This window comes from Solea senegalensis, linkage group LG3, assembly GCF_019176455.1.
Source record: "Solea senegalensis isolate Sse05_10M linkage group LG3, IFAPA_SoseM_1, whole genome shotgun sequence".
Lineage (NCBI taxonomy): Eukaryota > Metazoa > Chordata > Actinopteri > Pleuronectiformes > Soleidae > Solea > Solea senegalensis.
Window position 1 is genome coordinate 4,314,538 of NC_058023.1, and position 27,567 is coordinate 4,342,104.

The window sequence follows — 27,567 nt, forward strand, 5'->3', positions numbered from 1 at the left end:
TCACTCTCCCACACCAAAGTCCATAGGGAAAATCAGTGATTTTACATCGCAGGGACACGGGAGCTGCTAGTCTACTGCTGCCTCGTGTGGTCAGTTTGTGTCATTGAGGTAAATCTGAAAAAAGGATTTCACCAACACCAAAATGACAAAAATCACACATTTGCAGCCACTCTTCAAAGACCAAGAACTATCCCATTAAGACACTAACAACCATGTGTAAATGGAAAAGGTTCATTTTAGCAGAATTAGGCACTGCTAATAAACAAAAACGACTAATGGAAGAAGTCAGTCTGTGTTGAGTAAAAATAGTAAACCTGTGTTAGTGTGTATTAGGGTGAGTGTGTGTGTGTGTTTGGAGAAACAACAGGAACTGTTTGTTTATCTTTCCTCGAATCCTTGTCGTTGCCGTCTTTGCGTTTACCTGGAAAAGCATGGGGATCAAAGGCGTCTCCATAGCAACACAGAACTCCTACAGTCAGGCCTGTGTATGTGCTGTTGTTCCCACCATCTCTTCCTCTGAACTGTGGAGGCACAGAGCTGCTTAGATCTGGCAAGTGGACGTCCGATTTCTTCCTTTCGCCGTTACCGTTGTCACAGCAATCACACTGGAAGAAGCGCCCACCAGTCAGACTCTTATCTGAAACCTGAGAGTACAGGATATTCATCGGTAAACATTCCGACTGTGATGGGAAACAAGAAAAACACACATACCTTTGTAGTAACGTAGTTTGACTGAGATGGTTTCGTCACTCGTTTACAAATCCCACCGTAATGCCTTTTCTTGTCTTTACATCTGTAATGACACAAGAAAACATCCTTTTCCACATCAACGTTGGCCTTAATACGACATGGATCTAAAATTGATTCAGAAGCCAAGAGAACCTGAGTCTACCCACACGGGATAGAATGTGGTTGTAATGCCGGGATCAGAATACAAGATATTTTTCTACACTTTCACGATGGTCACATTATCAATTACAGTGGCACGGATTCTTGCCATGTTTTGTTCAGGGGACTGCCAACACTACAAGGATGACCACAGCCAATCATTGTGCAAGAGTTCATAGGTCATTGGGGTGGCGGGCCTAGGAGTTATCAGTCATTTCTAACCGGAACCTGGAACTTGCCAACTTTGAGGTGATGTCAAAGACTGTTGCCAAAGCTTAACAATAATGTTTTTGTGGTCGCTTTTCCACCTAACAGCTCCAGCATCCCTCTTCACCATGTTTATGTCTGTATGTTACATCGTGTCAGAGCACTCAGTTCACCTATTGGTCAACACATCGTAAAATAGAAAAAATTCTGCCATGCTAGACATGCTCAATCGGCCTGAATTTGTGTCGCCTGATCCCGGCACAAGAACTTATACATAGTCGTTAGTAAGTGAGGTAAGACGCTTTACCTTAGACCGTGGTTTCTAGGGGGAAAATGTACTGAGGTACGGTGATCATCAATGGTTGGGATGTTGGTACTGGCGACAGAGAACGAGGAAGGGGGGAGTAGGACAGGAGTGGAGCAGGGGGCAGGAGGTGAATTGGAGGTGAAATTGGGTATGATGGCGTCAACGTTGCTAACATCTGCAGAGTCCATGTTCTGGCAGATGAAGATTCTTTTTGATGATTTATGGTCTGGGGTTCCATGTAAAGTTGAATCTGTGGCAGTCGATGTACACATGTCACTTTTCTTCTCTGTAGCCTCTGCAGGAAATGATGATGATTTTTTTTGTATTGCTGTTGCGGAGGTAGGTTTCATGTCAGATTTAACTCCATTGCTCTTGTTCTTATCGCTTGGACTTCCAAATATTTGACTCTCTGGAGACTTGTTTGATGCACTGACGGACACAGAGACAGTTGAATCCTCTGTGTTCTCTTTGTCAGAGAATTTCCATATTTTAGGAATAGCTGTCTCTACTGGCGAATTTGTTTTTAGGATTTCATTCAGTGTGGGGTCTGAGGGGGATCTGGATTCTGGGTTGATCCTGAATTTATCATTCTCTTGATGGACACTGAAGGGCTCAGAAGATTCAAGATGCTCTTTGTGATCTCTTCCAGAAGTACTGGGTACCGATATGTGGCTTATGATCTTTGTGGTCTCTGGGCTCAGTTTGGTTTCAGGTGACCCCTCAATGGCAGGTTCTGGGTATTCTGCAACGGCATCGGAGGGTTTGTTGGGTGCGCCGGTTGTGTCATTGGTGGGTTTAGGTGGTGAGCCAGTGTTGAACAAGTTTGGATTTGAAATTCCTTTGTGTAGTGTCATGATACTGTTTGCAGGACTGGTCTGTATAAAAAGAACTGAGATACAAGTCTTTGATGGACCAATTGACAAAGACGTATTGGTTGAGGTAGTCATGGAGAGCTTGGGGTTCAAGGGTACGACTTTCAAATATTCATTGATCTGTTGTTCTGAAAAGGCAGAAACCTTGCATGGCTTGGTGGCAGAGGGGTTAGTACTTGAGGTAGTGACCTCAACGCGGTCATTGCTTGGCAGCGAACATGTTTGAAGTGCTAAACAAGTGTCTTTTTGATTGACAGCTGATTCCAGACATGAGCTCACATTTGGATGATCTGTGTTTGAGTTTTTAGACAAGTTCCTGTTGTTCCACTTCTTTCCAACCTCTTGACTTGGCTTTGATGTAGAGGATCTGTCGATGCCCATCACAGCTTTCACAGCTTGACCGTCCCTGGATTTAGACGTCAATGTGTTCTTGTCTTTCAGACCAGTTACAGTCTTGATGCCTTGGTGTGAGGAACTGGAGGTGAGAGGTTTAACAGATTTACAAGTCTTCAGTTTCTTGCTTGACCCAGCACCGGTGGTAACTTTTATGTCATCTGCTTCTCTTGCTGCATTATCGGCAACTTTACCACCTAATATTTTGGACTGTTTGGTGGACTCCAGCGTTTCTGGGCTGTTCTGAACTGTTTTAAGAAGTTTAGGCTTAGGCTGCTTTGTTTTTCTTTTCTCCACTTTCTCTTCTTCCTTTTTGTCTTTCTTCTCCTCCACAGTAGCATTATCCCTTCCGTGTTTTGGAGTTTTGGTTATTTTGGGAAGGGTTGAGTTTTCTCTGTGGTCCTTTTGAATCTTCGCATTCAGCTCATTCAAAAACCTGTTTACACACACACACACACAGATGCAACAGCTCAGTGTCTTGATCTTTAAGGCTATCCAAATAGTTGATTTAATATCCAAAAAAGAGCCAGTTAGCAATGGGTTATGTGGGATTTATTTAGTTTTATAATTTACATCAATAAAAACCAACATGTATGAGGTTTTAAACTCTAACATACTTATCTTACACTTTTATAAGGGCAATGACAGCTAACGCAGAGCGATACCTGATGTGGAAGGAGTCCTCTGTGAACAGAGGATGTTCCAACAAATCGGAACAATGAGCTCGTCTTTCTGGATCCACCTGAAGACAACTCTGCAAGTGAGAAAGCAAAGTTATTTAACAGTTGATGGTGCTGTAGGCGTCTTTTGAAAGTAACTAGATCAGAACCTGAGATCATCTGTCGCATCCATGTTCATCTAGTGGGCAGTGGCTCGGAAAAAAAAGCCTCATTCGTAAAAGGTTAGGATTGGGGTGAAGTCAAGAAAATAACTGAATTGTACCTGTGCCAAGTCCATGGTGACGGGTGAGATTGAAGGAAATCGCTGATGCAGTTGGACTTGGCCACAGCATTCTGGTAGTTTGACTCCAGAAAAGACTGGATTCCTGTAGAACAGCGCTTGGTGATGAGCAGTCAGGTTTCCTACAACAGAAACATGAAGACCTCTGTGGTTACTATAGTTGAAGTGTGGTTGTATGGGGTTCTGGCATAGTCCGCTGTCAGAAACTTGACAGAAGAGTTTGTGTCACTTGGTAAACCTTTCTCTCACTCCCTCACCAAACTCCATAGAAGAAAACAGTGATTTTACATCACAGCAATTATCAAACATGTACTTACCAAAGCACCTGACAATGTGGTGGATTTGGTCGAGGTCAGAATCTCCGGGAAACAGCGGCTGACCTGTTAGCATCTCCAACACCAGACAACCTATGGCCCACACGTCTACTGGTCTACACACACATACACACACAAAATCATTAGCACACAGCCTTTAGCTAACATCTGCAATTCCACACTTCAACACTTACTTTCCATATTTGATGTCTCCCACCAGCAGTTCAGGGGCTCTGTACCAGCGAGTAGCTACGTAGTCCGTGTAGACATCGCCCTCAGCAGGGGACGCCAAGGTGCGCGCAAAGCCAAAATCGCACAGCTTGACTACACCCCCGTGAGAGATTAGGACATTTTCTGGTTTAATGTCTCGGTGGATTATCTGTGACGGAAGGAGTCAGAGACAGTGTTAAACCATTGGGCGCTCTTTGAACCATTCAAAACTGTTAGCTTTACATGCTATACATGCTAAAGCATATATATCATCAGCTTGGCTCATTTTGATGGTGTGTTCACAGCTGCTCCGGAAGATGGGATTCCTGTAGAGTACTCGACATGAGTCCCATGAAGATGGAAAGGAAATTAATTGAACTTTTCGATGTTGTACGCGTGCACTCCAAAATAATTAAACAGGACAGCGGTGTAGGTGGGGCATAAAGTATGTGTACTGTATGTGGGCTACTGGGTTAAAGCTGTACGTCACACGTTTATATGACCATAATTAGCTTAGCATTAAGCCCAGCGGAGTCGTCGTGGGTTGTATTTAAACTCGTGATGTGAACGTTAGCTTCACGTCTGGTGTGAACACACCACCAGACCAGTTTGTGACCATCTCCTCACGTTCTGCTGGTGGCAGAAGGCGGCGGCGCTCAGAATCTGGTAAAGGAACCGTCGGCTGGTGCTGAGGTCTAGTCCACTCGGGCTCTGATCCAAAACGTCCAGCAGTGTCCGCTCCACAAACTCAAACACCAGATACCAGCGGCGGCGGCGCTTCCATACTTCCAGTAGGTTGACCAGGTTACCGTGACGCAGTTGCTTTAAAGTCATGGAGATAAAATCTGAGAAATTAGCATTTGAACTCAGGTTTCACCTTTTTTTGTACATTGATTGATCGGTTGATTGACAAGCACCCTGAGCAGCTTGATCTCCCTCAGCGCGATCTTCTTGACGGTCTTGTCGTCGTCTGAGTCCATGAACTTCTTGATGGCCACGAGCTGGCCCGAGTCTCGGTGACGACACTTGAGCACGGTGCCATAACTGCCCTCGCCGACCAGACCAAGGGACTCGTAACGCTCCATCACCGCCACCGCCCCCCTCAGAGCGATAAAAACGGATTATTTCACTTTAATTTCATATCACAATTTTTTTAAACAACCCAACAAGAAAATCATCAGAAATGCATGTATTATTTTATAATTATTATTATAATATTTATAATTTCCTCAATCTGACATCAACAAAACAAACACACACACTCACACACACACTAACCTCAGGGGAAATTCCTCTTTAATCGTCGCAGTGAACTCCCATTATCTATGTAAACACTAGAGTAATGTTTGTGTGTGTGTGTGTGTGTTCCCTTGTGCCACAAAAAACGTTGTCATAGCAACACCACAGCACACACACACCATTCTCCACATGGCAGATCATTACCCTGTTAACTGTTTCCGTTTAGTCACATGACCCTTTCATCCACACACTTAATATATACACTGTAGAAAGTATTTTCTGTAGTATTTCAGAAATTCTTTACACTAACATGTGCTGTATATGAATATATTAAATATGAATTGCTGTGTTTGAATGAACATGACTATTTACCGAGCATTTATATATGTAAGTGTTTTTCCACCACATAGTCACCTCAGTAATTATTTACCACTTAATAAATAAAACATAACATAATGAAATGCTGAGAGAAGGTCTCTACCACCACCTGCTGACTATTTTGGGGGACTGCACACTGAGAAAAAGCCTGACATTAAATTCCAAAACCAAAAGAAACATGTGAGAGTGAGAGTGTTGAATTAATAAACCTGTTTTGTTTGAATGTTTATATTGTCACCACAGTCAAACTTGAAGACCTTTCAATAAAAGTGAATATTGATCGTGTCAAAACTCAAAAGTGACTGCATGATAACACTCGATCGATATCACAAATGATTTTGTTGTCCTTTTTTATCGTAACTTGTACGTGTACATGTAATAAACTTGTAATAGAAGTAATTTGTATGTCAATAAGTTATTTGTATCTCAGTTCAAAGTTTAATAATTGATATAACAGCGTATTGCAAAGTCATTTATATCGTAACTTATTTAGAAATTTATATCTGAACTTATTGTATAGTCATTTATATCGTAACTTATTGTAGTCATTTTTATTGCAACCTATTGTATATTAATTTATATCTTAACCTGTTGTTTAGTCATTTATATCTTAACTTATTGTTTAGTAATTAATATCGTAACTTATTGTATCTTAATTTATATCGCAACTTATTGTTAGTCATTTATATCGTAACTTATTTCATAGTCATTTATATAGTAACCTATTGTTTAATAATTTATATTGTAACTTATTGTATAGTCATTTATATCATAACTTATTGTTTAGTAATTTTTATCCTGCCATTGTTCAGTAATTTATATCGTAATTTTTTTGTATAGTAATTTATTTTAATGTTTCTCTGCGTATAACAAAACATTTTATGGTTATAAAATGTATTTATTTTTTGTGTTTGGATCATATAGGATAAGGACGATGAGAAATCAAACATCAAAACATTTTAAAATATAAAAAAATATGTGCATTAATCCGGATTCTCTGCACGTTGTCTGATTTCCTCCAGCAGCTCGGAGAACGACGGCCGACAATGAGGTTTCTGTAGAACCACAGAAGAAAAGGAAGAGAAGGTCATGGGTCACCAGATGAATCACTGCTGAGTAAGACTGTTGCTCAAAAGGCTCGCGGTGGTCGGTCAAATACCTCGTGCCAGCATCGGTACATGACGGTGTACAGCGACTGCGAGGCTCGGTGCGGCCGGTGCAGCCGGATCCCTCTGGTGATGTCGTTGACCACCTCCAGGTTTGAGCGGTTCTCAAATGGAGTCCGACCCTCCGAGTAGATCTCCCACATGACCACGCCTGCAGACACAGACACGCCCACTTTAGAACTTCAGACACGCCCCCGTCTGCTGCCACAATACATTTTCATTTACGGAGGATTTCGCAGGACAAAAGCTACACTAAATTAACAGCATTGGTCATTTTCAAGAATCGTTTGTTCCAGTTGTTGAATGTTATGCTTGATTCATTTCTGTGTGAGTGATTTTCAGTCGCAATCTGGTTTAGTCCGGTGTGCTTTGGTGATAAACTGGTTAAATTTGTCAGTTTTCATCCTTAAAACATCTTTGGTAAAATCAGCTAAACATAAAATATTGTAGAAAAAAAAGTTACCCAAGATATCAGTTAGTCCGAGTTCTGGTCAGTCCTGTTTAGACTGGTCTGTTTTGAGCTAGTTTTATTTTGTGTTTTTGTTCTTATAACACTTTGAAAAGTTCAAAAGAATTTGATGTCAGATGCTATTTTTACCGTCTACTGTTTTACAGTGCACCATATTTTCTGTATGTGATTGTTGTTTTGATGCATTTACAGACAGCACATTTCAGGCTATTCAAAGTTTTTTGGCAACCTTCAACATTTAAAACACCCAGGATATCCAGAGGGACCTGGTCCTGGTCTTGGTCCTGGTCCTGGGATACACTCACCGTAGGACCAGACATCAGAGCTGCTGCTGTACTTGTTGTAGTGCAGAACTTCGGGAGGAGACCACTTCACGGGGAACTTGGCTCCACTGGAACTCGTGTACTGGTTGTCGAGGACGTACCTGAGAGACACACACACACACACACAATCGGGTTCTTCTGTTTGCGTCACACAACTCATTTTAAAACAAATATTTTTTAAGAAATGATTTCATTATTTTCTGCGTTATTATTTATTTATTTATTACCTACAGTTCATACAGTTTATATATTTTAATTTGTCCTATAAAAGAGACAAAAACTGCACATCGTCCTGTGGATTTAATGAAGTCAGAGATTATAACTTTGGACATAATTTGTTATTTGTGAACGGTTGTTTGTGTTTGTGCTCAAGTCAATGTGACGCGGCGGTTGTACCTGGTCATTCCAAAGTCGCTGACCTTCACCACGTTGTGCTCGTTGACGAGACAGTTCCTGGCCGCCTGGACGACCACACAAACACGACAGCGTTAAAAATCAGAAATCAGAAATCAGACACTCTATATTGCACATATATTCTTATAGCTTAAATAATTCTAAATCCTCTGTGTTCTAAGGGTTAAAAAACCCCTCATAAACCCTTAATTTTTGCTCCCCCGGGACAATCAATGACACGGATTATTGATGAATCAGCTGTTTCTTGCTCCTCACTCACCAGGTCTCTGTGGATGAAGCTCTGAGCCTCCAGGTACTCCATGCCCTCGCACACGTCCTGGCACATGGACAGAAGCCACGCCTCCTTCAGGGCCCTGACCCGCTGCCGCAGGAAGTTCAGCAGGCAGCCGTTCTCCATGAACTCGGCCACGATCAGCAGGGGGCGCTGCTGCAGGCAGACGCCGTAGAGCTGCACCAGCTTGTGGTGACACAGTTTCCTGGACAGAATGTCGTTTGTTTATGATGTGTAGAGCAAAAAAGTGAACAAAAACCCCATCGCCCTCTCCTTCATTATCCTCACATCATGACCTTGGCCTCCTCGATGAAGTCGTCCTCGCACATGGCTCCCGCTCTGATGGCCTTGATCGCCACCTTGTGCTGAGCCCGCCACTTTCCCAGTCGCACCACGCCGAACTGACCACTGCCCAGCTCCTTCATGAAGGTCAGCTCACTCGGGTTGATCTCCCACTTCTCTGGAGTGAAGGGTAGAGAAGAAACTGATATGAATCACATCTGTGCTTCTCCACGACATCAGTGGGAATTGTTCATATCCTCAGCTATAAAGTACAACATCATCTGCATATGAAGACACTTTACCTTCATGGTGTTCACATGAATTCAAGCATTCCTTGTTTATTAATTTACTGATCAATAAGTCATGCGTTCACCTGAGCTGAATCCCGATGTGGCAGGTAAACACCTTCCCATTGGTCCCACTGCATAACGCAACCTGGTGACCAGACCTGCAAGTACGATTAGTGTCACTGAACGTTGTAAATAAAGTACAAGTGTGTGTGTTTGTGTGTGTGTTTGTGTACCTGCTGCGTTGTGTTGGTGGTAGCGGATGACGTCAGATATGGAGCTGAACGTGTGTTTTTCGGCCAGGAAGAATTTTCCAGAGTCATTGATTTTGATCTGGTAATGTCTTACGTCACTGCCGGCACTGCACGCACACAAACACACACACACACACACACGTTAAGAGGTGATAATGTTGTTTTATCTTCTTCTTGTGTTGTTTTCGTGTCGTCACCTCAACATCTTGGTGTAAACAGACACGGTGTAAACTCCCCGCTGACTCGACTCTCGCACCACAAACCCTCCTTCTTTGCCCTGGAGAGTGAACACAAACAAACTCAGTTGGCATGTGGACAGACAGACACACGTGGACAGACGGACGGATACCTCTTGTCTCAGCAGCTGCTCAGCTTCTGTCCGGGTGATGTTCTTGCAGTACCACCTGCAACCACCACACGACGGCTTGTTTATTTGTGGTCTTTTTTGACGTCTTTGTCATTGGAATAAAATAAACAGTTTCGATGTTGGACGCAGTGTAAACGTCGCACTCACGGGTTTGCCTCGATTCGGTTCTTCTCCGTCACGTAGTTACTGGGGATGAAGCCTCTGTTCCTGATTTAAGCAAACAAACAAAACCTTGTACAAACGTCTCAATTGGTCGTTGTGTTTTGCTCTCTGTTGCCCCCCGGTGGTTCAACCTTATAGTTCAACTTTGTGTTACCCGTGTTTGTCCTGCGCTTTCCACCACAGCTGGTCCTGTTTGTGTAGGATGACGTACTCGTCCCCCTGTGGACGTGACACGACACCGTCATCATCCCACTCAACCACATATTGTTGTGAGACGTCCGCAGCTCCGACGCGTACATTCGTACCTGTTTGAGCGTCAGATCCGTGTCTTCCTGGGCTTTGAAGTCATACATGGCGACGACCGTGAGCAAGTCCTCGCCACCGCCGTCCTCTGGGGGAGGAGGAGGAGGAGGGAGCTTCCTCCTGGACCTGTCCGCCTGACGGAGGGACAGAGTGTTTACCGTTTTTCCGACAGCTTTCGCGTCTGGCAAGAATCCAGAATCACCCCAAAAGAAGATGAACTAATCACGAGGGGGCTGCTACTACTCCAAGAAGATTTGCCCTCGCTCTGCATACGTCATTGAGATCATTGGTCTGATTGGTTGTAGGTCTGTCCAATTGCGTACAAAGACATTTTCATCTTAACATCAACCCGCTCTTATTTTGAAAGCAGCGCTACTTACGCGGCGGGCGCGTCCTGGGTATCGTCTGCTCTGGAAACACAGGGAGCTCCTCTCCACCTCTGTGCAGGTGCTGATCTCCCTGAAATGAACAAACAAACAAATAAATAGATGCACATGAACTTTCTCTGTCAGATCAGATCAGGGTTATCGATCGTCTACCTGGTCTGGACGGTACAGCAGCAGCAGCAGAACACTGAGTGGATGGAGTGATCTGAAGGAAGAGGAGTCTATGTTAAGTCTATGACGTCTTTAGCTCACAAACTGAAGTTTGTGAAGCTCTCACTCTCCCACACCAAACCCCATTGAGAAAATTGGTGATTTTAACATCAGCGCACACAGGCGTTGTTGATCCACTGCTGCCTCGTTTGGACCGTTTGTGTGACTGAGGTAAATCTGAACAAAGGATGTAAAATGCCGAAGTGACAAAATAACACATTCAAACTCACTGATGGTGGCAGCAGTGGATTAACAACTCCTGCGTGCTGTGATGTTAAAATCACAGATTTTCTCAATGGGGTTTGGTGTGGGAGACTGAGTGGTTTACAAATTCCAGTTTCCAGTCAGAAAATCCTGCCTAATGGCAAAATAACACAATTAAAGTGCCCCAAAAGTGTCCTTAAGCTATCAAAGGCTTAATTTTATAAGGAGAGTCTCTTGTTAAGTGGTTAAAATCAGGTTTTTCCTTGCGTCCCCACTGGCAAGAGTGGGCCTCCATGTCTTAGGCAGGTTGTTTGTGGCAGGGGGGATCATTACGCGGTGCAGTCCTATGACCACTTTTGTGTGAGCGAAGAAACAGAAACTGAGGTAATTGTCACATAAGTGTCACATAAGTGTCACATCGACGCACACACACACACACATATACACAGCTTTTATTTTATCACCGTGTTTAATTAAAGTTTACATTCAGGGTTCATATGTTGCTACAATAAAGTGGATTTGCACAAAGAGTTGAACTTACTTGAATGAATCATCTTCTTCTCGTCTTCATAATCTGATGATAATCTTCAGGTCTGACAAAGACCTGGAAACAGTTCAGAGAGAGATTGAGAGAGAGAGAGAGAGAGAGAGAGAGGAAGAGAGAGAGAGGTGGGTGGAGGAAGTCAACAAACTGGGGACTTTGAAAGGCAAAATAAACCAAAAACCCTTTCTTAGGCCTCTACGAAGCAAATGAAAATAAAAGCAAAAAATATAAATATTATATAATATTATTATTATTTCGTTGTTGTTTTTTTAAAAAATACATTGAACATTAAAAAAGTTCAGTGTTTATAGAAAGTTAGAGACAGAGACAGGAAGTGAAAGTATGACGTGAATAAAACCACAAAAAAAATCCATCATCTGAAGAACACACACACACACACACACACACACACACACACACACAGAGTGAGTGAGAGAGGACTTTAAAACTAGTAATGAAACAATCTACATGACTACATGTAAAATATATAAATTCAAATATAAAGACCTTCATGTTTCTATGTTTATAAATACAAATAAAACTTGTGTTTGTGTGTATATATGTATATGTGTGTGTGCGTGTGTTCTCATGAAGATAGAAAGTCCCTCCTGCGGCCACTGCCCTCATCTGTCATTGTCACACTGTGGTCGACACTAAAGACAGTGACAAGGAAGTGTGTGTGTGTGTGTGTGTGTTCGCCTCCCTCTCTCTTCATTTCCTGAATCCTGCTCCTCTGATTCTCGGCGTCATGACAGAGAAACATCTCGAGTGAAAAACTGGAAAAATGAAGCGAAGCCAAGGTAAAACAAACACCTGTGTGTGTGTGTGTGTGAGAGAGAGAGAGTGTGTGTGTGTGTAAGAGAGAGAGTGTGCGTGTGTGTGTGTGTGTTGTTTAACAAGTCAGACTTGATAGTGACCAAGAGCTGAAGAGAAGTCTGTCTGTTCAACTATAGTGACTCCACACTAAGTACATATATTATACATGTATATAGGTATGTATATATATGTATATATATATATATGTATATATATATATGTATATATATATATATATACATATATAAAATCAGTAAGTATATGTAATGACAATTAATGACCGTATATACTGATGTCCGACTAATGCATATAAAGACAGTGAATGACTGTATATACAGATGATAATCAATTGTATATAAAAACAATTAATCTCAGTCTCGGTCTCAGTTGTTAATCATGTCTTAGCCTGTGCGGAATGTTTATCTTCTTCTTTTAATTCACGTTTGTTTCGTCACAGCTCAGCTCCTCCGCCTCGTGTTCTGACGACCACCACCAATGGGCTGAAGGCACAGCCATGAGTGAAGAGCTGCTATTGGAGGGGATCCTCATCAAGCGTTCCCAGCAGAAGAAGAGGACGTCGCCGCTGAACTACAAGGAGCGGCTGTTTGTCCTCACGAAGAGCACGTTGGCGTACTACGATGGAAAACAAGAGGTGATTCTTATGACTGTATGGATTGTGGTAATATAATAATGTTTCATTGGAGATGCAGTTCATACATTTGTTTACATTATTACAACACTGAGGAAAGAACCACAAACCGTGTTAGCTTAGGATAAAAACTGCGAGCCTGTTTGATACAGGTCCTAGCAAGATGTCGAGGCAAAAAAAGCAAATCAGCCAGTTTTGCCAAACGCTCACATGAAGGCAATGTATTGTTTTAACAACTGACATTTCACTTTTCTGACTCCTGGCTCTGGAGGCGGCTTTCAGAAGTTAGCAGAGCATCGTCCGACTTACGAATGAGAGAGGCTGATGTTGCAAACGCGATGGTGTCTGCTATTGTTGGGTTGTTTGATTGGCTAGTGCTTGTGCTAATAAGAATATCTGACCTTTGGACAGACCAAGAATAGCCATTTCCTGTACAGCATAGTAAAGTAAGCTAACTATCTAATTGATCAAAAACTGATCTGACAAACTGCAGATGATGTATGTCGGACACCCTAATCTTCTACCGCTTTATCCTCCACATGAGGGTCGCGGGAATCGCTGGTGCCAATCCCAGTTTACATAGGGCGAAAGGCAGGGTCACACCCTGGACAGGTCAAGTGTCCAATTTGGAGGACCCGGAGAAAACCTATCTATACATGGGGAGAACATGCAAGCTCCATGCAGAAAGGCCCTTGTTCCGACCGGAACAAGGTTGCTGCGAAGGCAAGCGTGCTAACCGCTACACCAACCGTGTGGCCCGCTAAATATCTGTGTGTGATCTCCTTCCACAGAAGAAGTTCAGGAGAGGGTCAATTGAGCTGAGCAGCATCAGATGTGTGGAGATCGTCAGGAGTGGCGGAGAAATCATCCCCTGCCATAACAAATACCCTTTTCAGGTGAGAGTGTCAATGAATTCATCAGTTGATCCTTCAATATGTTTTATCCCGCAATAGCCTGAGCTGTATTCAATTTCAGGCAAAGAGTAGCCATCTAGCGGTCGGAGTGTAAACGAAATGCGGTTAATTCTCAAGTTTGAATTAGTAGGCGGGGTGTGGGCTGTGCCTGAGTTCATTAGCGCAACATCAATGTGGTGCGTTCACAACAAACGATAACATTGAACAGACTTTTTCTTTCTTCTTTTTCTTCTTTTTAGTGGTAGAGTGCTATTTAAAATGGCCTCGACTTCCATGGGATATTTAGCCAGTTTAGGTGCCCCAAAGAAGGGTGAAGAGTTGGGGCTGATCATTTTGATGCTATTCCTAATGGAACCCCCCCCCCCAAAAAAAAAAAAAAAACACTGTATCAAAATGTAGTACCAAAGGCAGTCAAGCCCAAAGATCGCAAAACATAGCTAAAGGTTCGCAAAAATTCAGTCAAAAGATGATGTCACTGACACCAACAGTTAACATTTAACCCCTGTCTGTATTTTTGTCTAGGTGGTGTACAATACTAGCACACTATATGTTTTCGCTCCAAGTCAAGACAGCAGGAGATTGTGGGTCCAGAGCCTGAAAGAAGGTCAGTTTTTACTCTATTGTTCTACTCACTGGCGTAGAATAGAAGAGGAGAGTTGAGTATGTAAGTGAATATGTGTCAGGTCACACAGACTTGGTCGCTGCAGAGATGTTTTCACACCATCATTTTTAACCACAACGTGTTCACACATGAAGCACAACTTTTCTCACAGCCCCCCTCTGTTTCCATTCTTCCTTTCGTGTCTGATATTTCACAGAAGACTCCAATCAGAGCCTAAGAATAAATCATAAAACTCTGTTTGTACGTTTTAAGTGCAGTATAAGAAAATAATTTTGTTTAACTTAATCAACTCTAAATTGAACTGGGAAATGTAAGGTCTAATGTTCTGATACCATCTCAGGGTGGCCCCCAAGACTCAGCGGTGGGGCCCTTTTTCTTTCCAATACACGCCAAAACCCTGGGTCCAACTATGCACTTGCACAGCTTTTTGTATCACCCCTATGCAGATGACATCCAGCTTTTCCTACTAGATAATCCCACGTGAATCTCGGATTGTTCCTCAGATTATAATCTTAAAGTGCATATACACTGTACATGGACTGTAAGTAACTGTGGTTCTTGAATCATTTGTCTCCTGATGTTATTCACGCGAGGCTAATGCCAGAGCTTAGTAAGATGCAAGCATGTGTAGTCTGACTGAAACGAAGTCAGCATCTACATGAACCCCAGACAACATGTACGCACCATGAAGTCAAATACATTTGGTCTATACACAAACATCTGCATCAGGGTCCGCACATGCTCACATGGACATAAGTGGATGATGATGTTTAAACAGCTTGCTGTGAGCTAACGTGAACGTGAAAAGTACGATTTCGCGGCAACATTTCCAGCTCACTGACATTGTGTCTGTGTGTGTGTGTGTGTGCAGAGATAAAAGACAACCAGATGATCTTGACAAAGTTTCACCCCCAGTTCTGGCAGGAGGGGGCGTGGCTTTGCTGTCGGCAGGTTGATAAACAAGCTCCAGGTTGTGAGGAGTACAACCCGTTTGGAGACAGTAAGAAACTATAAGTTGGAGTTAATGTATGTCATGTTTTTTTTATTATTATTATGTTATGTTTTGAACATGTCTCGTGAAGACAGTGGAACACTTGATTCACCAAGTGTAAAGAAAAAAACAGGAAATGACACAAACTGCTGAGCTGTTTCTTTCAAACAGCTGCAGCTGTGGCAATAATATAATATGATATAAAATAATAGAATATAATAGAAGATAATATAAAAGAAACAGCACTAAAAATGGGTAGCAACAGGAGGTCAAAGGCCATGTCTTGCTGAAATATTGAAAACGTGTTTTTCTTCCTCTTTTCTAGTTTCCAGGAAACCTTTACCCCCGGTGCCTGAACGCAAGGACAAAAGGGTAACTGCAACACACTACACTTAAAGGGATAGTTCCACTTTTCCCTGAGCGCCCGTTAGACAGACTTTTCCATCGTAAAATTAAGGACAATTTCCTTTGCAAACCACTCACTCTCCCATACCAGTCCTTTTACATCACAGCACACAGGAGTTGCTGATCCACTGCTGCCTCCATGAGTAAGTCCACATGTGACACAGAGTTACCACACGAGGCAGCAGTAGACCAGCAGCTCCTGGGTCACCACGATCTAAAAATGTAGATTTTCTCCATGGACTTTGGTGTGGGAGAACGAAAACTAGATCAGCAAATCCTATATGTGACCTCCTGCTTTCCTTCCTACAGCAACGACCTAATCTTCCCCTCCCCCCACCCGCTAATGTTGATGATGAACACGAGGGTGACGATGATGAAGAGGTGGTGGTGGCTTTGTACGACTTCCCCGGCACTGAGCCGCACGACCTGAGTCTGGTCAGAGGCGGAGAATACGTCATCCTTGAAAAGTGCGATGTCAACTGGTACAAGGCACGGAACAAGTTTGGGTGAGTGTAGCTGCGGCGTAAGGCGGGAAGACGCATGTTTGCCTGAACAACAGGAAGTTACTGAATCTACTTTCTACTTTTTTAGCATGATGCACATGCTCTTAAATCAACTTTGACTGATATTTTTGGCGATGTTACCGAAGCATTTCGAACTGTGACAGTATGGTACCTTGTCTTCATGTCATATTTGCAAAATTTTATGCTGATATTGTTTTCTGAAATGATAAAGCTCACAGAAATTTGTTTTTCCAGTGGACGGTAGGTTAGCATGTTGTAATATTAGTCCAAAAAAATGGCTGGATCATCTTTCAGCCCCGAGATTTCATTGGAAGCAGCAGTTGTTAATTGCTAAGTGACAAAATCAAACATCCGTGGTAAAAACAAATGATAGTTCCTTAGCATGTTAGCATGCTAAGATGGAGAACATGCTCAATGTAACATCAGAACATGTTAGCACGCTAACACAATCATTGTGTGTGCGTGTGTCACAGTGAGACAGGCTACATCCCCAGTAACTACGTGACAGAGAAGAAATCAGGGAACCTGGTGCAGTTTGTGTGAGTTTAGCCCTTTTACCTTTGCTCTCATTGACTCGTTGAATTGCTGTCATGAACATGTACATTTTACAGAATTATTTCCATGTTTGTTGCAGTTGGTACAATAAACACGTTAACAGGAACAAGGCAGAGGAGCTGCTGAAGAAGGAGGTGAGCTTCCTTTCCCTTCTTGACTCATTCATACCTCTGGGGAAAAGTCAGGATGCTAAATTTATGGTGCTACCAAGTGGAACAGTTCGATATGGTACATTTCCATTAGGAATAGTAATTCAAAATCTTGTATCTTCGTTTTCTTGTATCTTCCTTGTTGCCCCCCACTCAGGACAAAGAAGGTGCCTTCATTGTCAGAGACTCCAGCACTCCAGGGACCTATACTGTCTCTCTATACGCCAAGTCTGCCGCCGGGTGAGGAAACCTCATGTCCAGCTCAAGAGCAAACAAAACATACAACAAAACAATGTATCATCATAGACGTCATAACTCTTGTTGTGCGTATGTATTTATAGAGAGGGAGGCACGGCGATAAAACATTATCATATAAAGAAGATGCAGGGATCGCCACCTCGGTTTTACCTGGCTGAGAAACACCTGTTTGGCTCCATCCCCGAACTGATCGAGTACCACAAACACAACGCAGCAGGTGAACCACACATCGCAACCACACACAATGTATGTCATTTAAAAGGGAAAGTCTAATGGTGCATTCACACAAAATGAGAAAGGATGATCAAGATGGATCTCCCGGGCAGAAGGAAAAGTGGAAGGTTCATGGATGTCGTGAAGGAGGATATGAGGACAGCTGGTGTGACAGAAGAGGACAAGATGGAGTCAGATGATCCGCTGTGGCAGTTTATTAAAGGGAGAAGCCTACAGAAGATGACAATTTTGAAAATAGAAACTGAAGTTTCAGCTGCAGATGTAACAAAAGCTTGAATATCAATAACAGTCAGAACTGATCTAACTCTTCTACACATTGTCCTCATGTGTTGGTTTTGGAGAAATTTCAATGAAGCTCAATACCAAAGTTATAATCCTAGCTTTATCCTTTGTCTTTGTGTCTGTGCAAGGTCTAGTAGCGAGGCTCCGGTATCCTGTCGGAAAACAGGACAAATCCGCTCCATCCACCGCTGGCTTCAGTTACGGTAAGTCCACGCTCGGAGGCTCCATTGAGAACTTAGCTGGTTGGCATCACCTCGTTTGTCTCCCCCACAGAGAAGTGGGAGATCAACCCCAGCGAGCTGACCTTCATGAAGGAGTTGGGCTGTGGGCAGTTTGGTGTGGTGAGGCTCGGGAAGTGGCGGGCTCAACACAAGGTGGCGATCAAGAACATCAGAGAGGGAGCCATGTATGAGGAGGACTTTATCGAGGAGGCCAAGGTCATGATGTAAGGAGAGCGGAAAGATGGAAGCAATAAAATATTCACTCTACTGCAGACATTTAGGAGCTGCTTTGACATGGGGTATCCTTCTAGTTTTCTGCAGTCACCTATATCTGCTGGTTCTAGTACTGATCAATATCAAATACGTTTTCTAGGATGGTTTCTGTCATTTTAGGTAGAAAACAGGCTGAGATGGATTCAGGATTGTTCAGTTGGTTGAGGCTATAGGGACTCCAACTCCAAGGGACTTCTGCAAGATATCTGCAGGTCCTCATGTCCTACTTGTGCCTTCTCTCCAGGAAACTGTCCCATCCTAAGCTGGTGCAGCTGTACGGAGTGTGCAGCCAGCAGCGACCAATCTACATCATCACTGAGTTCATGGAGCAGGGCAGCCTGCTGAACTTCCTCCGGCAGTGGCAGGGCAGCTTCAGCCTGGGGTCCCTTCTGAGCATTTGTCTGGATGTCAGTGAGGGAATGGAGCACCTGGAGGTCAATGGGTTCATCCATAGAGATCTGGTAAATGGACCTGATTCTGAATTCTTCTTTGATTAAAAGCTTTGTAGACTGCTCTTTCTCTCACACCAAAGCCCCAGAATAATTTCAGCTTTTTCGCCAAACTTTTGTAAGACCTTTGTTCAAGGATTTAATCCTTAAGGCCTTTCCCATCTTTATGTTTCATTCCTTCCCTCTATCTCCTCCCAAGGCTGCCAGAAACTGTTTGGTGAACGACACTCTGGTAGTGAAGGTGTCTGACTTCGGCATGGCCAGGTAGGCTTCCAGACGCTGCGCTTTCGTACAGAAAGTGGTGAACGAAAAACCGCAAACTTCTCTTTTACGTTGGGCGTTAAGCAATACATCCACTAGAGGGCAGCTTGGAGTCAAGAGCAACAAACATGGCAAAGGTGGAGGGAGTTATGATGTATGACTAAAGAAAGAGGTAGAAGCATCAAAACTTGTGTGTCATGGTTGTCTCGCTTGAAGTATTGGCTACACTGCCGCCTTGTGTCTTCCTGCAAGAACATGAACACAGAAGGCTCCGTCCACAACCCGGCCTTGCGTCAACTTAATTTGCCGAAATGTGTCGTGTTTTCTGTAGGTACGTGTTGGACAACCAGTACACCAGCTCGTCCGGCGCTAAGTTCCCCGTAAAGTGGTCACCCCCCGAAGTCTTTAACTTCTGCAAGTACAGCAGCATGTCAGACGTCTGGTCCTATGGTGAGAACACGCAAACGTGGACACCTCATCAAGGTTGAGGGAAAATATGATGCAGAAACAGACATCTTTTTGTTTCCAGGTGTGTTGATGTGGGAGGTTTTCACCGAGGGTCGCATGCCATTTGAACAGTACCAGAATCACGAGGTGGTTACCTTGGTCTCCCAGGGACACCGCCTGTACAGGCCCAAAATTGTCACACCCTCCATTTATGACATCATGCAGCGGTGCTGGCATGAGGTGAGAACCGAAGGAAACAGTTGAAAAAAGATAAAAAAGACAGATTTTGTTTTGAATGATGATGATTTGTTTTCCTTTCTGTCACCACAGAGACCAGAAGAGCGTCCGTCATTCGCTCAGCTCTGCATCATGATCTCCAACTGTTTGGAGGGTGATGCCCCTCCCCCAAACTGACCACGATGACTGCCTATCTCCGCCCCATGGGTCGCTATGGTGACCCACTACTCTTGAGGGTGGGATTGCCTTCTAATTAGTCGCACAGGAAAAGAAGGCTAACCGTTACACAACAACTCCTCCACTAATCACATATGACTTTTTGATCACATGACTTTAACATACTGTACCTTCACAATAAAATACTGTATAGAAATAAAAAATGTGTGTTTGTACTCACTTTTCCCTAGACTTTACGGCCACTCTTAGCCTTTTATGATACGTTCCCACTCTGCAAGCAAAGACTCTAGCGGGGTTCGGTGGCACAAGGACAAGAGGACAATCCCCTTTACATTTTCCACATAAATAAAGAGGATGTGGTTAAACGTATGATCACATTCCCATGCATAACATTACTGATTTTATTAGCTGATGCTACCACGTTACATTGGGTGTTGGTGGAATGACAGACAAATGATGGACGGACAGATGGACAGAAAGACAGATGAGGCAAAGATGACAAAAGACGTGCAAATGGAAGATAATTGATAGAAAGACAGAAAGACACCTGTTTTTAACGACTATGTTTCAAGGGTTGATCATGGCCAAGTGGAAGGGAATTGCGATTGTAGACAGAGGGTCGCCGACTCAAACCCCAGCGACAGTGTTCACTTGTGTAAAAAGGATGGTCAACAGGATGTGTTAGATAACAAACACATTTAAGCCTTTGTGAAAAAACCTAAATGTATCTTAAATTTCCATTGGATTTTTCCTTTGACGCCACAGAAACCAGTCTTCTCCCTGATAAGATCTTTTCTGAAGTGAAAACCTGTCGGCTCAGATGATTTTTATCTCTTTGTGGGTGTGACCATCAAACATAATTTTAATTATTTAAATAAAATTTAAGAGAATTCTGCTTCTGTATACATTTTGTTTGATTTTTAATGTTTAAAATTCAAGTTGAAATACATAGTGACACAGAGTGGACATTTTAATGATGTCATATCAGCTGTGTGTGTGTGTGTGTGTGTCAGCAGTATCAGATGCAGAGGGTTGTTTGTGTGCGTGCAGTCGTGCATAAACGGCGTCGCTAATTTGGAAGCAGAAAGTAGATGCCATAGATCAGGAGTATGTACACACACACACACACACTCAGCATGACTGTAACAGTTGTAGGTGCAGAGTCAACGGTGAACCCAGCGACTCCTGTAGACCTGAACCCGAGGTAAGACTGGAACCTTCTCTGTCTTTTATTTTGAAAGGCTTCAATGACAGATTAAAAAAAGAAAAGATCAGAAACAATGAGATGAAACACAACTTCTCATTTTAAATAAATTGGGTTTAATCCTGAAGTTAATAACCCATGTTTTCAGTATAAAAACTTTTTTCTTTTTTAATATTGAAGTTAAAAATCTATGTCTTCAATTTAATCTGAAGATGAATATCCAATTTTGGGGTTAATCCCTAAATTTGATATCCATGTTGACAGATGGTTTAATCTTGATATTATTTCATATTTTCGTTTTAATCCTGTAGTTGAAAATTAAATTGTCCGGTTTAATCCTTAAATTTAAAAAACAACAACATATTGTCAGGTTTAAATAATACTTAAAATAAAGATGTTTATTGAAGTTAAAAAAAAATGGTTTAATCTGAAGCTAAATATCCTTTTGAGGGGTTAATCCTTAAATAAAAAAACAAAATCCATGTTTTCAGTTTGATCCGGAAGTTGAATATAAATTTTTGGGTTTAATCCACAAATCCTGGAGAAAAACCCATGTTGATGGTTTAATCCTTCCTTAAATAAAAAAGAAAAATCCAAGGTAAAAGGTTTAATCCTGGAGTTAAACCCTGGTTTATCCTATTTTCTTCTTTTGCTCTGGAGTAAAGTGATCTTTTCATGCAGCCTCAGTAAAGGTCAAAGTTCAGGAGGAATTTGTAAGAACAGGAAGTGTGTATGAAACCTATGAATATTTAAAAGACAACAAAGACTCGTCTGAACGATTGATTGATCAGATTACCTGTGTGTGAAAGATTAAGACGTTGTGTTATTAAAGAAAACGATCCATTATTGATAAGATTATGAAAGCCAATCATGACAGGTGAATTATTGATTAGGTCACATGACGCAGCTGCTGAATTTCCAGACAACCATCACAGGTTAATCTGGCTCTGACACCTTCATGTACAGGGAAATTTAATCTGTTCGAAATTGTTCTGGTATTCTGTTTTTTTTAAATGCAGATGTCTTGGCGTTCGTCTTTCCGATGCTCAAAGTTTCGTCAGGTTTTCGGAAAAGCGGCGACAAAAGAGCAGAGCTATGACGGGGTCCCGATCACACGCAGTGTCCGTGACAACCACCACTGCTCAGCCAATCCCTGCTTCATCGCCGTGGTTACTGAGTGTGCTGTGGGCGGGTCCTTTTTAGTCCTGCCCATACATCATGTGCGTTGTTTTTTTTTTGTTTGTTTTGTTTTTTCGACCTTTGGATTTTTTTCTTTTGATTAATGACGACAGTTGGCTAGCTCACTGCTAAAAGATAGCAAGGCTAACAGCTAGCTTGATTAGCCTAAACTAACTATAAATGTGTTGTTGTTGTTTGAAAATAGAGAGCTAACTTTACTTAGCATCAAAACAGACTAAATGTGCAAATATTAATTTATAGAACACTTTTTATTTTCTCTGTCCACCTCAGACTGGGAGGGTGGATCCTCAGCATCCCAGGGTGTGCGGTCACAGTGGGCGTGTCCTGGACATTAAGTGGAACCCGTTTGACGATCACTGTATTGCCTCGTGCTCGGAGGACTGTACCGTACGCACTGTCGTTTGAGGGTTTGTCTCATCTTTAAAGGGATAGTTCAGAGTTGTGAAGTGTGGTTGAATGAGGCACTGACACACAGAGCTGACAATACTGATTTTCAACACTACGTGTCAATACCTCATACATCCAGACTTAAAAAAAATACCCTCAACTGTCACTTCAAAGATTGGTCTCAGGTTCAAGTCATATTTGTAAATGTCATATAAATGAAGGTCCTCACAAGTTCAGGTCAATTAAAACTATTGTATGTGTATAAATGCAGGTAAAAATCTGGGACATCCCCATCTGTGGCGTCCAACAGAACTTAACCAGGGCCAGAAAGACTCTGATTGGTCATTCCAGGAGGGTGGGGCTTATTGAGTGGCATCCAACAGCTGAAAACCTGCTGCTAAGCTCCGCTTACGACTACAAGGTAAAGAGCCTAATGGACTCTTGCATTAAGAGGTTTTTTTCTACTTGGACTGTTACTCTTTGCAGTAGCAAATCTGTCTATAACCCCTTCATTCAATCTGTGCTTCAGTAAATTTATGTAACTCAGACTCAAAAACAGTCCTGTGTTTGTGACTCCCTGTCCCAGGTCTTCCTTTGGGACCTGTCTCAGGGTGGAGCAGTGGTCAGGTGCCCGGTGCGGGTGGTCCTGATGCCAATCTACCACCGCTACCCTCCTGAGACACTGCTGCTGTCTGTCAGCTTCAACAGCGACGGAAGCAGGTTGGCGGTCTCATCCAAAGACAGGCGGGTTCGAGTCCTGGACCCACGCACTGGAAAGATTTTACAGGTGTGTTTACAGTTTTGTGTGGTTTAGTCTGATCTTTTGTGGAATACATACAGTATTTAATTTCCCTGCAGGTGTCCAGCAATAAGACCCACAGGGCCAGTAAGGTCTTATACATTGGAGAGTTGCTTCTGTCCACCGGTAGCTCGCCATGGAACCACAGGCAGATCGTCATCTGGGATCCTGTAAGACACACACTGAACAGAATAAGTGACGATTGGTTAACAGCTACCCGCGGCTTCATAGGATTTTGTTGAAACTGATACTTATCCATACCGTTGTTGACTCTATTCTCTAATTTGGTGATAATAAGGTCTAAACTTTGAGTTCAGTTGTGAGATCCCTGGAAATGTTCTTCTTACCCCACCACCCGAGGGCAGAGTCTTCTATTTAAATCAGTGTGCTCCAGCATAGAGATTACTCTAAATCTTTAACAATAAACTGTGAAATAACTTTTTTGACTCCTAACCCGTCAAGCTGGTGCCAATTTTGATCTGTTCTTGATACCTATCCCTACCTGATGGTAACCTATTTAAAATTGTGTTATTTTCTCTGTGAATTACCTTGTTTCTTCCCTGTGGCTGACATCTACTCAGAAAAGGAAACAAAAAACATTTCACTGTGAAACACAAATTTGTTGCATCCTTCAAATTGAATGTGTCGTTTCGAAAGCAGGTAATCTCAATTTCTGTGCAGGGCGACTTATCGGAGCCTCTGTACGAAGAAGATTTGGACGGTTCCGCGGGAGTGCTCTTCCCGTTCTACGACCCAGACACACACATGCTCTACTTGGCTGGAAAGGTCATTAAACAAACAAAACTCTTTTCATTTTCACGTTTGTTCAAGGCCTGTAAATACACACACAGGAACAAAAAACAAAGTTGGTTCTGGCCAGGACATTTCATGCTCAAGTGCAGAACTCCTTGGAGGTCCTCAAAAGGATTGAAGGACACCAAACAAGGGCTGCAAGAAAATAATGACATTATTCTTTTCTTGCAGCCCTGCCGGAGTATGTGCAGGCCTTAAAAGGACATCTTACAAACCACTATTGTGCCAATAACTATCGAGATTATCATTTCAAACTCCTCAACACTAATATCTGTGGTGCTTTGTGTGCTGCAGGGCGACGGCAACATCCGGTACTATGAGCTGAGTGCCGAAAAACCTTACATTAGCTTCTTGACAGAGTACAGATCCGTTCTGCCACAGAAAGGACTTGGTAAGATGATACAAAATTCCAACCTCACAGGTTTTTAGATTTACCACTTTAGCATACTACCATTTCTTTTGAGGAAAACATCAAGCTAGCTGTTCGAGAAAAATACCAGTTTCAGGCACAAAACCTCTAATGAGTTAATACTTGCTTCAGAAAAGTTGCTTTAGATAACTGTAAAATGTATATTTAAGAAAAAACTAATGCTAGAATAACTGTACAACTCATAGCTAGCAGCTGTTCAGTGTGTCAGAACTAATGTGATTAGCTAGGTTACCTTACCGTTATATAGCTAGCTGTTTTGAAAGCTGGCAATTTTAGCTAAAGACTACAGTGGGATGAACACTGACCTTTACAAATAAAGAGGCACTTTGTTTTAATGGACTTCCGTTTTTTGGAGTTTGTTCGTGGCTAGCAATGTCCTTTGTCCTCACTTCCACTCAGGAGTGATGCCAAAGCGCGGCCTGGACGTGAGCGCCTGTGAGGTTTTCCGATTTTATCGTCTGATTGCAGTCAAAGACCTGGTGGAGCCGCTGTCAGTGATCGTACCAAGGAAAGAGGTGGGGACGAAATTCACCGCACCTCATTCATGAGATGCATTATTTATTCATGTCACAGAAGGAAAACAATAAAGACGGAAGGACAAGTTGTTCTTGTCTCTCCTCACAGTCTGGGATTTTCCAGGAGGACCTTTATCCGATGACAGCTGGAAACCAGGCAGCCATGACGGCTCAGGAGTGGCTGTCAGGGATTAACAGGGGTCAGTATCTCATTAGTGCCTATGAACCAAAAATGGTTGATGGATTGGTGACCTGACTTCAGGCATGGATCACAAAATCCTTTGTGTTTTTCAGGCCCGGTGCTGATGTCCTTGAATCCAGGGAGTCAAGTAGCTAATCCTTACCCAGAAACCCCTGCTGAGAAGGGGCTGGTGAGGCAGCTAAGCAACCTCAGGTTCCAGAGGAGCCCAGGTGTCGGTGCACTGACTGGGACGCGCTTGGACTTTATAGAAGAGGTAGAACTGTTAATCTGGTCTTCAGCTTGAAGAGATAAAATAATTCTACCTTGGTTGGACTATTTCTGAAAAATGATTGTAAATTATTTGAAGCAATCAGTGGCTGCTTTGTAAAAGTACATTCAATTTACGGCGGAAGTCGGAACTGGGAGTGATGTCACCTCCGAGTTGACCCAATCCAGTTAAGAAGTCGGGGGAAAAAATAGCAATGTTATGTTAGCAATACTAGTCAATAACAACATGTCTGCAGATAAAAGGCAACTTAAAATTAACAACTGGAAATCCGAATTGGGGGCGGGGGGGGGTTCCATTTAAAATTTCCGATTCTGACTACAACAGGAATGTACCATAAACCGGATGATCTTTTCTCTTGAGGCGTTCCTTGAGGAGCAGCTATCTTACCAGGACGCTAAATACCCCCGAGACGTGAGTGATCTTTTGGGGTGGCAGCCAGACGAGACCCAGATCCCGCTGTGGATGTACTGCTGCACGCCACACTGCTGTGAACCTGCAGAGAGACCTCCACCTACGTCTGAAAGCGAGGTGTGAGGAGTGATGACAACTAAAGCCCAGAGTCCCATTTCAACTTGTTCTGCCAAGAATCTCATTTAAAATTTCTGCATGTTTCAGCTCCTTCAAGCGTTTTACAGGCAACAAGACGAGATCAAAGGCCTGAGGGAACAACTGAACCAGAAAGAAGTCAGTATTAATCAACTAACACACAAGTTCCACCCCCTCAGACTGGCTAATCACATCACATTTAAGTATACAGTGTTTAAATGGAGCTCAGGGATGTCTGAATTCCTAAAAATCAAATTAGGGCCCAGGCACTCGCAGAGCTCCACATACTGAACATTGGTGAAAACGGAATGGAATGAAAAAATTAGGGAAATACATACAAGTGGTGCAAAATGGCTCAGTAGCGCCCCCAAATGTGAAACCCAGTAGGACAAGCTGGAACAAAGGTGCACCAAATTCGACCAAATCCAAGACGAACAAAAAAGTCGATTGTGACCATGGCCACAACTCAACAGGAAGTCGGTGATTTTGAATTTTGGCGATATTGGTGATGGTAAATGAACAAACTCGTCTCGAGTACGTTAATCGTAGCAATATAAAAAAAATGCGCCAATTTGTACTGGACACATCAAAGATGAAAAGGTCTTGCAGATTCGTAACGGCGTGACCACGGCAACCATCGGAATTTTGGCATCCGCCAAGAAACAGGAGGTGCCCTATAATTTTGCCTTACATCAGAACTTGAGATAAGAGACCTGGACATAAAATATCTGCACATGAAACCTGAGTCAAAGGCATAGCGCCACCTTCTGGCAGAGTACTTTTTCATTGTAAAATCTTGGCAGTTGCTTAAATATGTGCATAAAAATGACAAAATAAACTTCCACAGATGACCGGACAACGTTGCCAAGTCTTAAAGTTACAGAACAAGGATGAATGATTTTTGGTGACGTGAAGTTTCTGCTCCACAGGTGAGAATCTCTCAACTGGAGGTGGAGATGAAAAACACCAGAAACAACCTGAGAGCCACTTTCTGACGCCACCAGAACCAGATCTCACGCAGTTTTGTGTCAATGAACCAAATCTCTACACTGGACCAATTAAAGACTGACATTTCTACACGCGTGTATTGCTGCTCCACACATCATTAGTGTTTTTAACTTAAATACAAACCGGTTGGAAAAAAATCCATCCTGCCATGGTGACGAAAATGTTTTGTCATTCATCGGGCTATAAATGATTATTTTCATAATTTGTGAATCTGTCAATTACTTTCTTGATTAACGGATTAGTGGTTTAGTCCATAAAATGTCCTGAAACAGCAAAATTACTCCGGTTTAACGATTTCTTTGTTGTACGGAGCGAAAAAAC

At 42.7% G+C, this 27,567-nt stretch overlaps 4 protein-coding genes across 6 annotated transcripts; 2 read left to right on the forward strand and 2 right to left on the reverse strand.

Moving 5' to 3' along the window:
• Nucleotides 1-89: 89 nt before the first annotated feature.
• On the reverse strand, nt 90-6,376 carry LOC122767194 (serine/threonine-protein kinase unc-51-like). 2 transcript variants are annotated; one of them, XM_044022592.1, is made up of 11 exons: nt 5,430-6,376; nt 5,069-5,252; nt 4,779-4,973; nt 4,136-4,320; nt 3,945-4,057; nt 3,610-3,749; nt 3,333-3,421; nt 1,403-3,103; nt 712-793; nt 422-644; nt 90-114 (listed from the first exon to the last, which is right to left on the reverse strand). In XM_044022592.1, the coding sequence occupies exons 2-11, from the start codon at nt 5,234-5,236 to the stop codon at nt 101-103; spliced, it is 2,910 nt and encodes a 969-aa protein (XP_043878527.1). In that variant the 5' UTR covers nt 5,237-5,252; nt 5,430-6,376; the 3' UTR covers nt 90-100. The 2 variants fall into 2 exon arrangements, with proteins under 2 accessions (XP_043878527.1, XP_043878526.1); XM_044022591.1 differs by lacking the exon at nt 90-114 and having other exon boundaries at nt 123-644.
• A 234-nt stretch (nt 6,377-6,610) lies between these two features.
• On the reverse strand, nt 6,611-11,496 carry txk (TXK tyrosine kinase). Of its 2 annotated transcripts, XM_044022608.1 has the most exons (16): nt 11,408-11,496; nt 10,606-10,657; nt 10,447-10,525; nt 10,069-10,200; nt 9,918-9,982; nt 9,749-9,808; nt 9,584-9,638; nt 9,432-9,511; nt 9,217-9,341; nt 9,067-9,141; nt 8,700-8,871; nt 8,400-8,616; nt 8,123-8,187; nt 7,709-7,827; nt 6,928-7,085; nt 6,612-6,823 (listed from the first exon to the last, which is right to left on the reverse strand). In XM_044022608.1, the coding sequence occupies exons 1-16, from the start codon at nt 11,418-11,420 to the stop codon at nt 6,752-6,754; spliced, it is 1,539 nt and encodes a 512-aa protein (XP_043878543.1). In that variant the 5' UTR covers nt 11,421-11,496; the 3' UTR covers nt 6,612-6,751. The 2 variants fall into 2 exon arrangements, with proteins under 2 accessions (XP_043878542.1, XP_043878543.1); XM_044022607.1 differs by having other exon boundaries at nt 6,611-6,823; nt 9,432-9,638.
• Nucleotides 11,497-12,066: 570 nt separating this feature from the next.
• On the forward strand, nt 12,067-20,077 carry tec (tec protein tyrosine kinase). Its single transcript, XM_044022605.1, has 18 exons — nt 12,067-12,210; nt 12,684-12,878; nt 13,667-13,771; nt 14,312-14,393; nt 15,283-15,411; nt 15,728-15,774; nt 16,117-16,313; nt 16,805-16,870; nt 16,966-17,020; nt 17,193-17,275; nt 17,377-17,510; nt 17,938-18,012; nt 18,083-18,254; nt 18,548-18,764; nt 18,952-19,016; nt 19,345-19,463; nt 19,543-19,700; nt 19,791-20,077. Exons 2-18 carry the CDS (start codon nt 12,741-12,743, stop codon nt 19,872-19,874), a joined length of 1,926 nt encoding a protein of 641 aa, XP_043878540.1. The 5' UTR covers nt 12,067-12,210; nt 12,684-12,740; the 3' UTR covers nt 19,875-20,077.
• A 916-nt stretch (nt 20,078-20,993) lies between these two features.
• On the forward strand, nt 20,994-27,315 carry coro2ab (coronin 2Ab). The gene is made up of 14 exons (XM_044022606.1): nt 20,994-21,078; nt 22,098-22,298; nt 22,549-22,665; nt 22,937-23,086; nt 23,252-23,452; nt 23,524-23,634; nt 24,146-24,250; nt 24,572-24,668; nt 25,107-25,222; nt 25,332-25,422; nt 25,517-25,677; nt 26,053-26,220; nt 26,308-26,376; nt 27,168-27,315. The coding sequence occupies exons 2-14, from the start codon at nt 22,098-22,100 to the stop codon at nt 27,231-27,233; spliced, it is 1,653 nt and encodes a 550-aa protein (XP_043878541.1). The 5' UTR covers nt 20,994-21,078; the 3' UTR covers nt 27,234-27,315.
• Nucleotides 27,316-27,567: the final 252 nt, after the last annotated feature.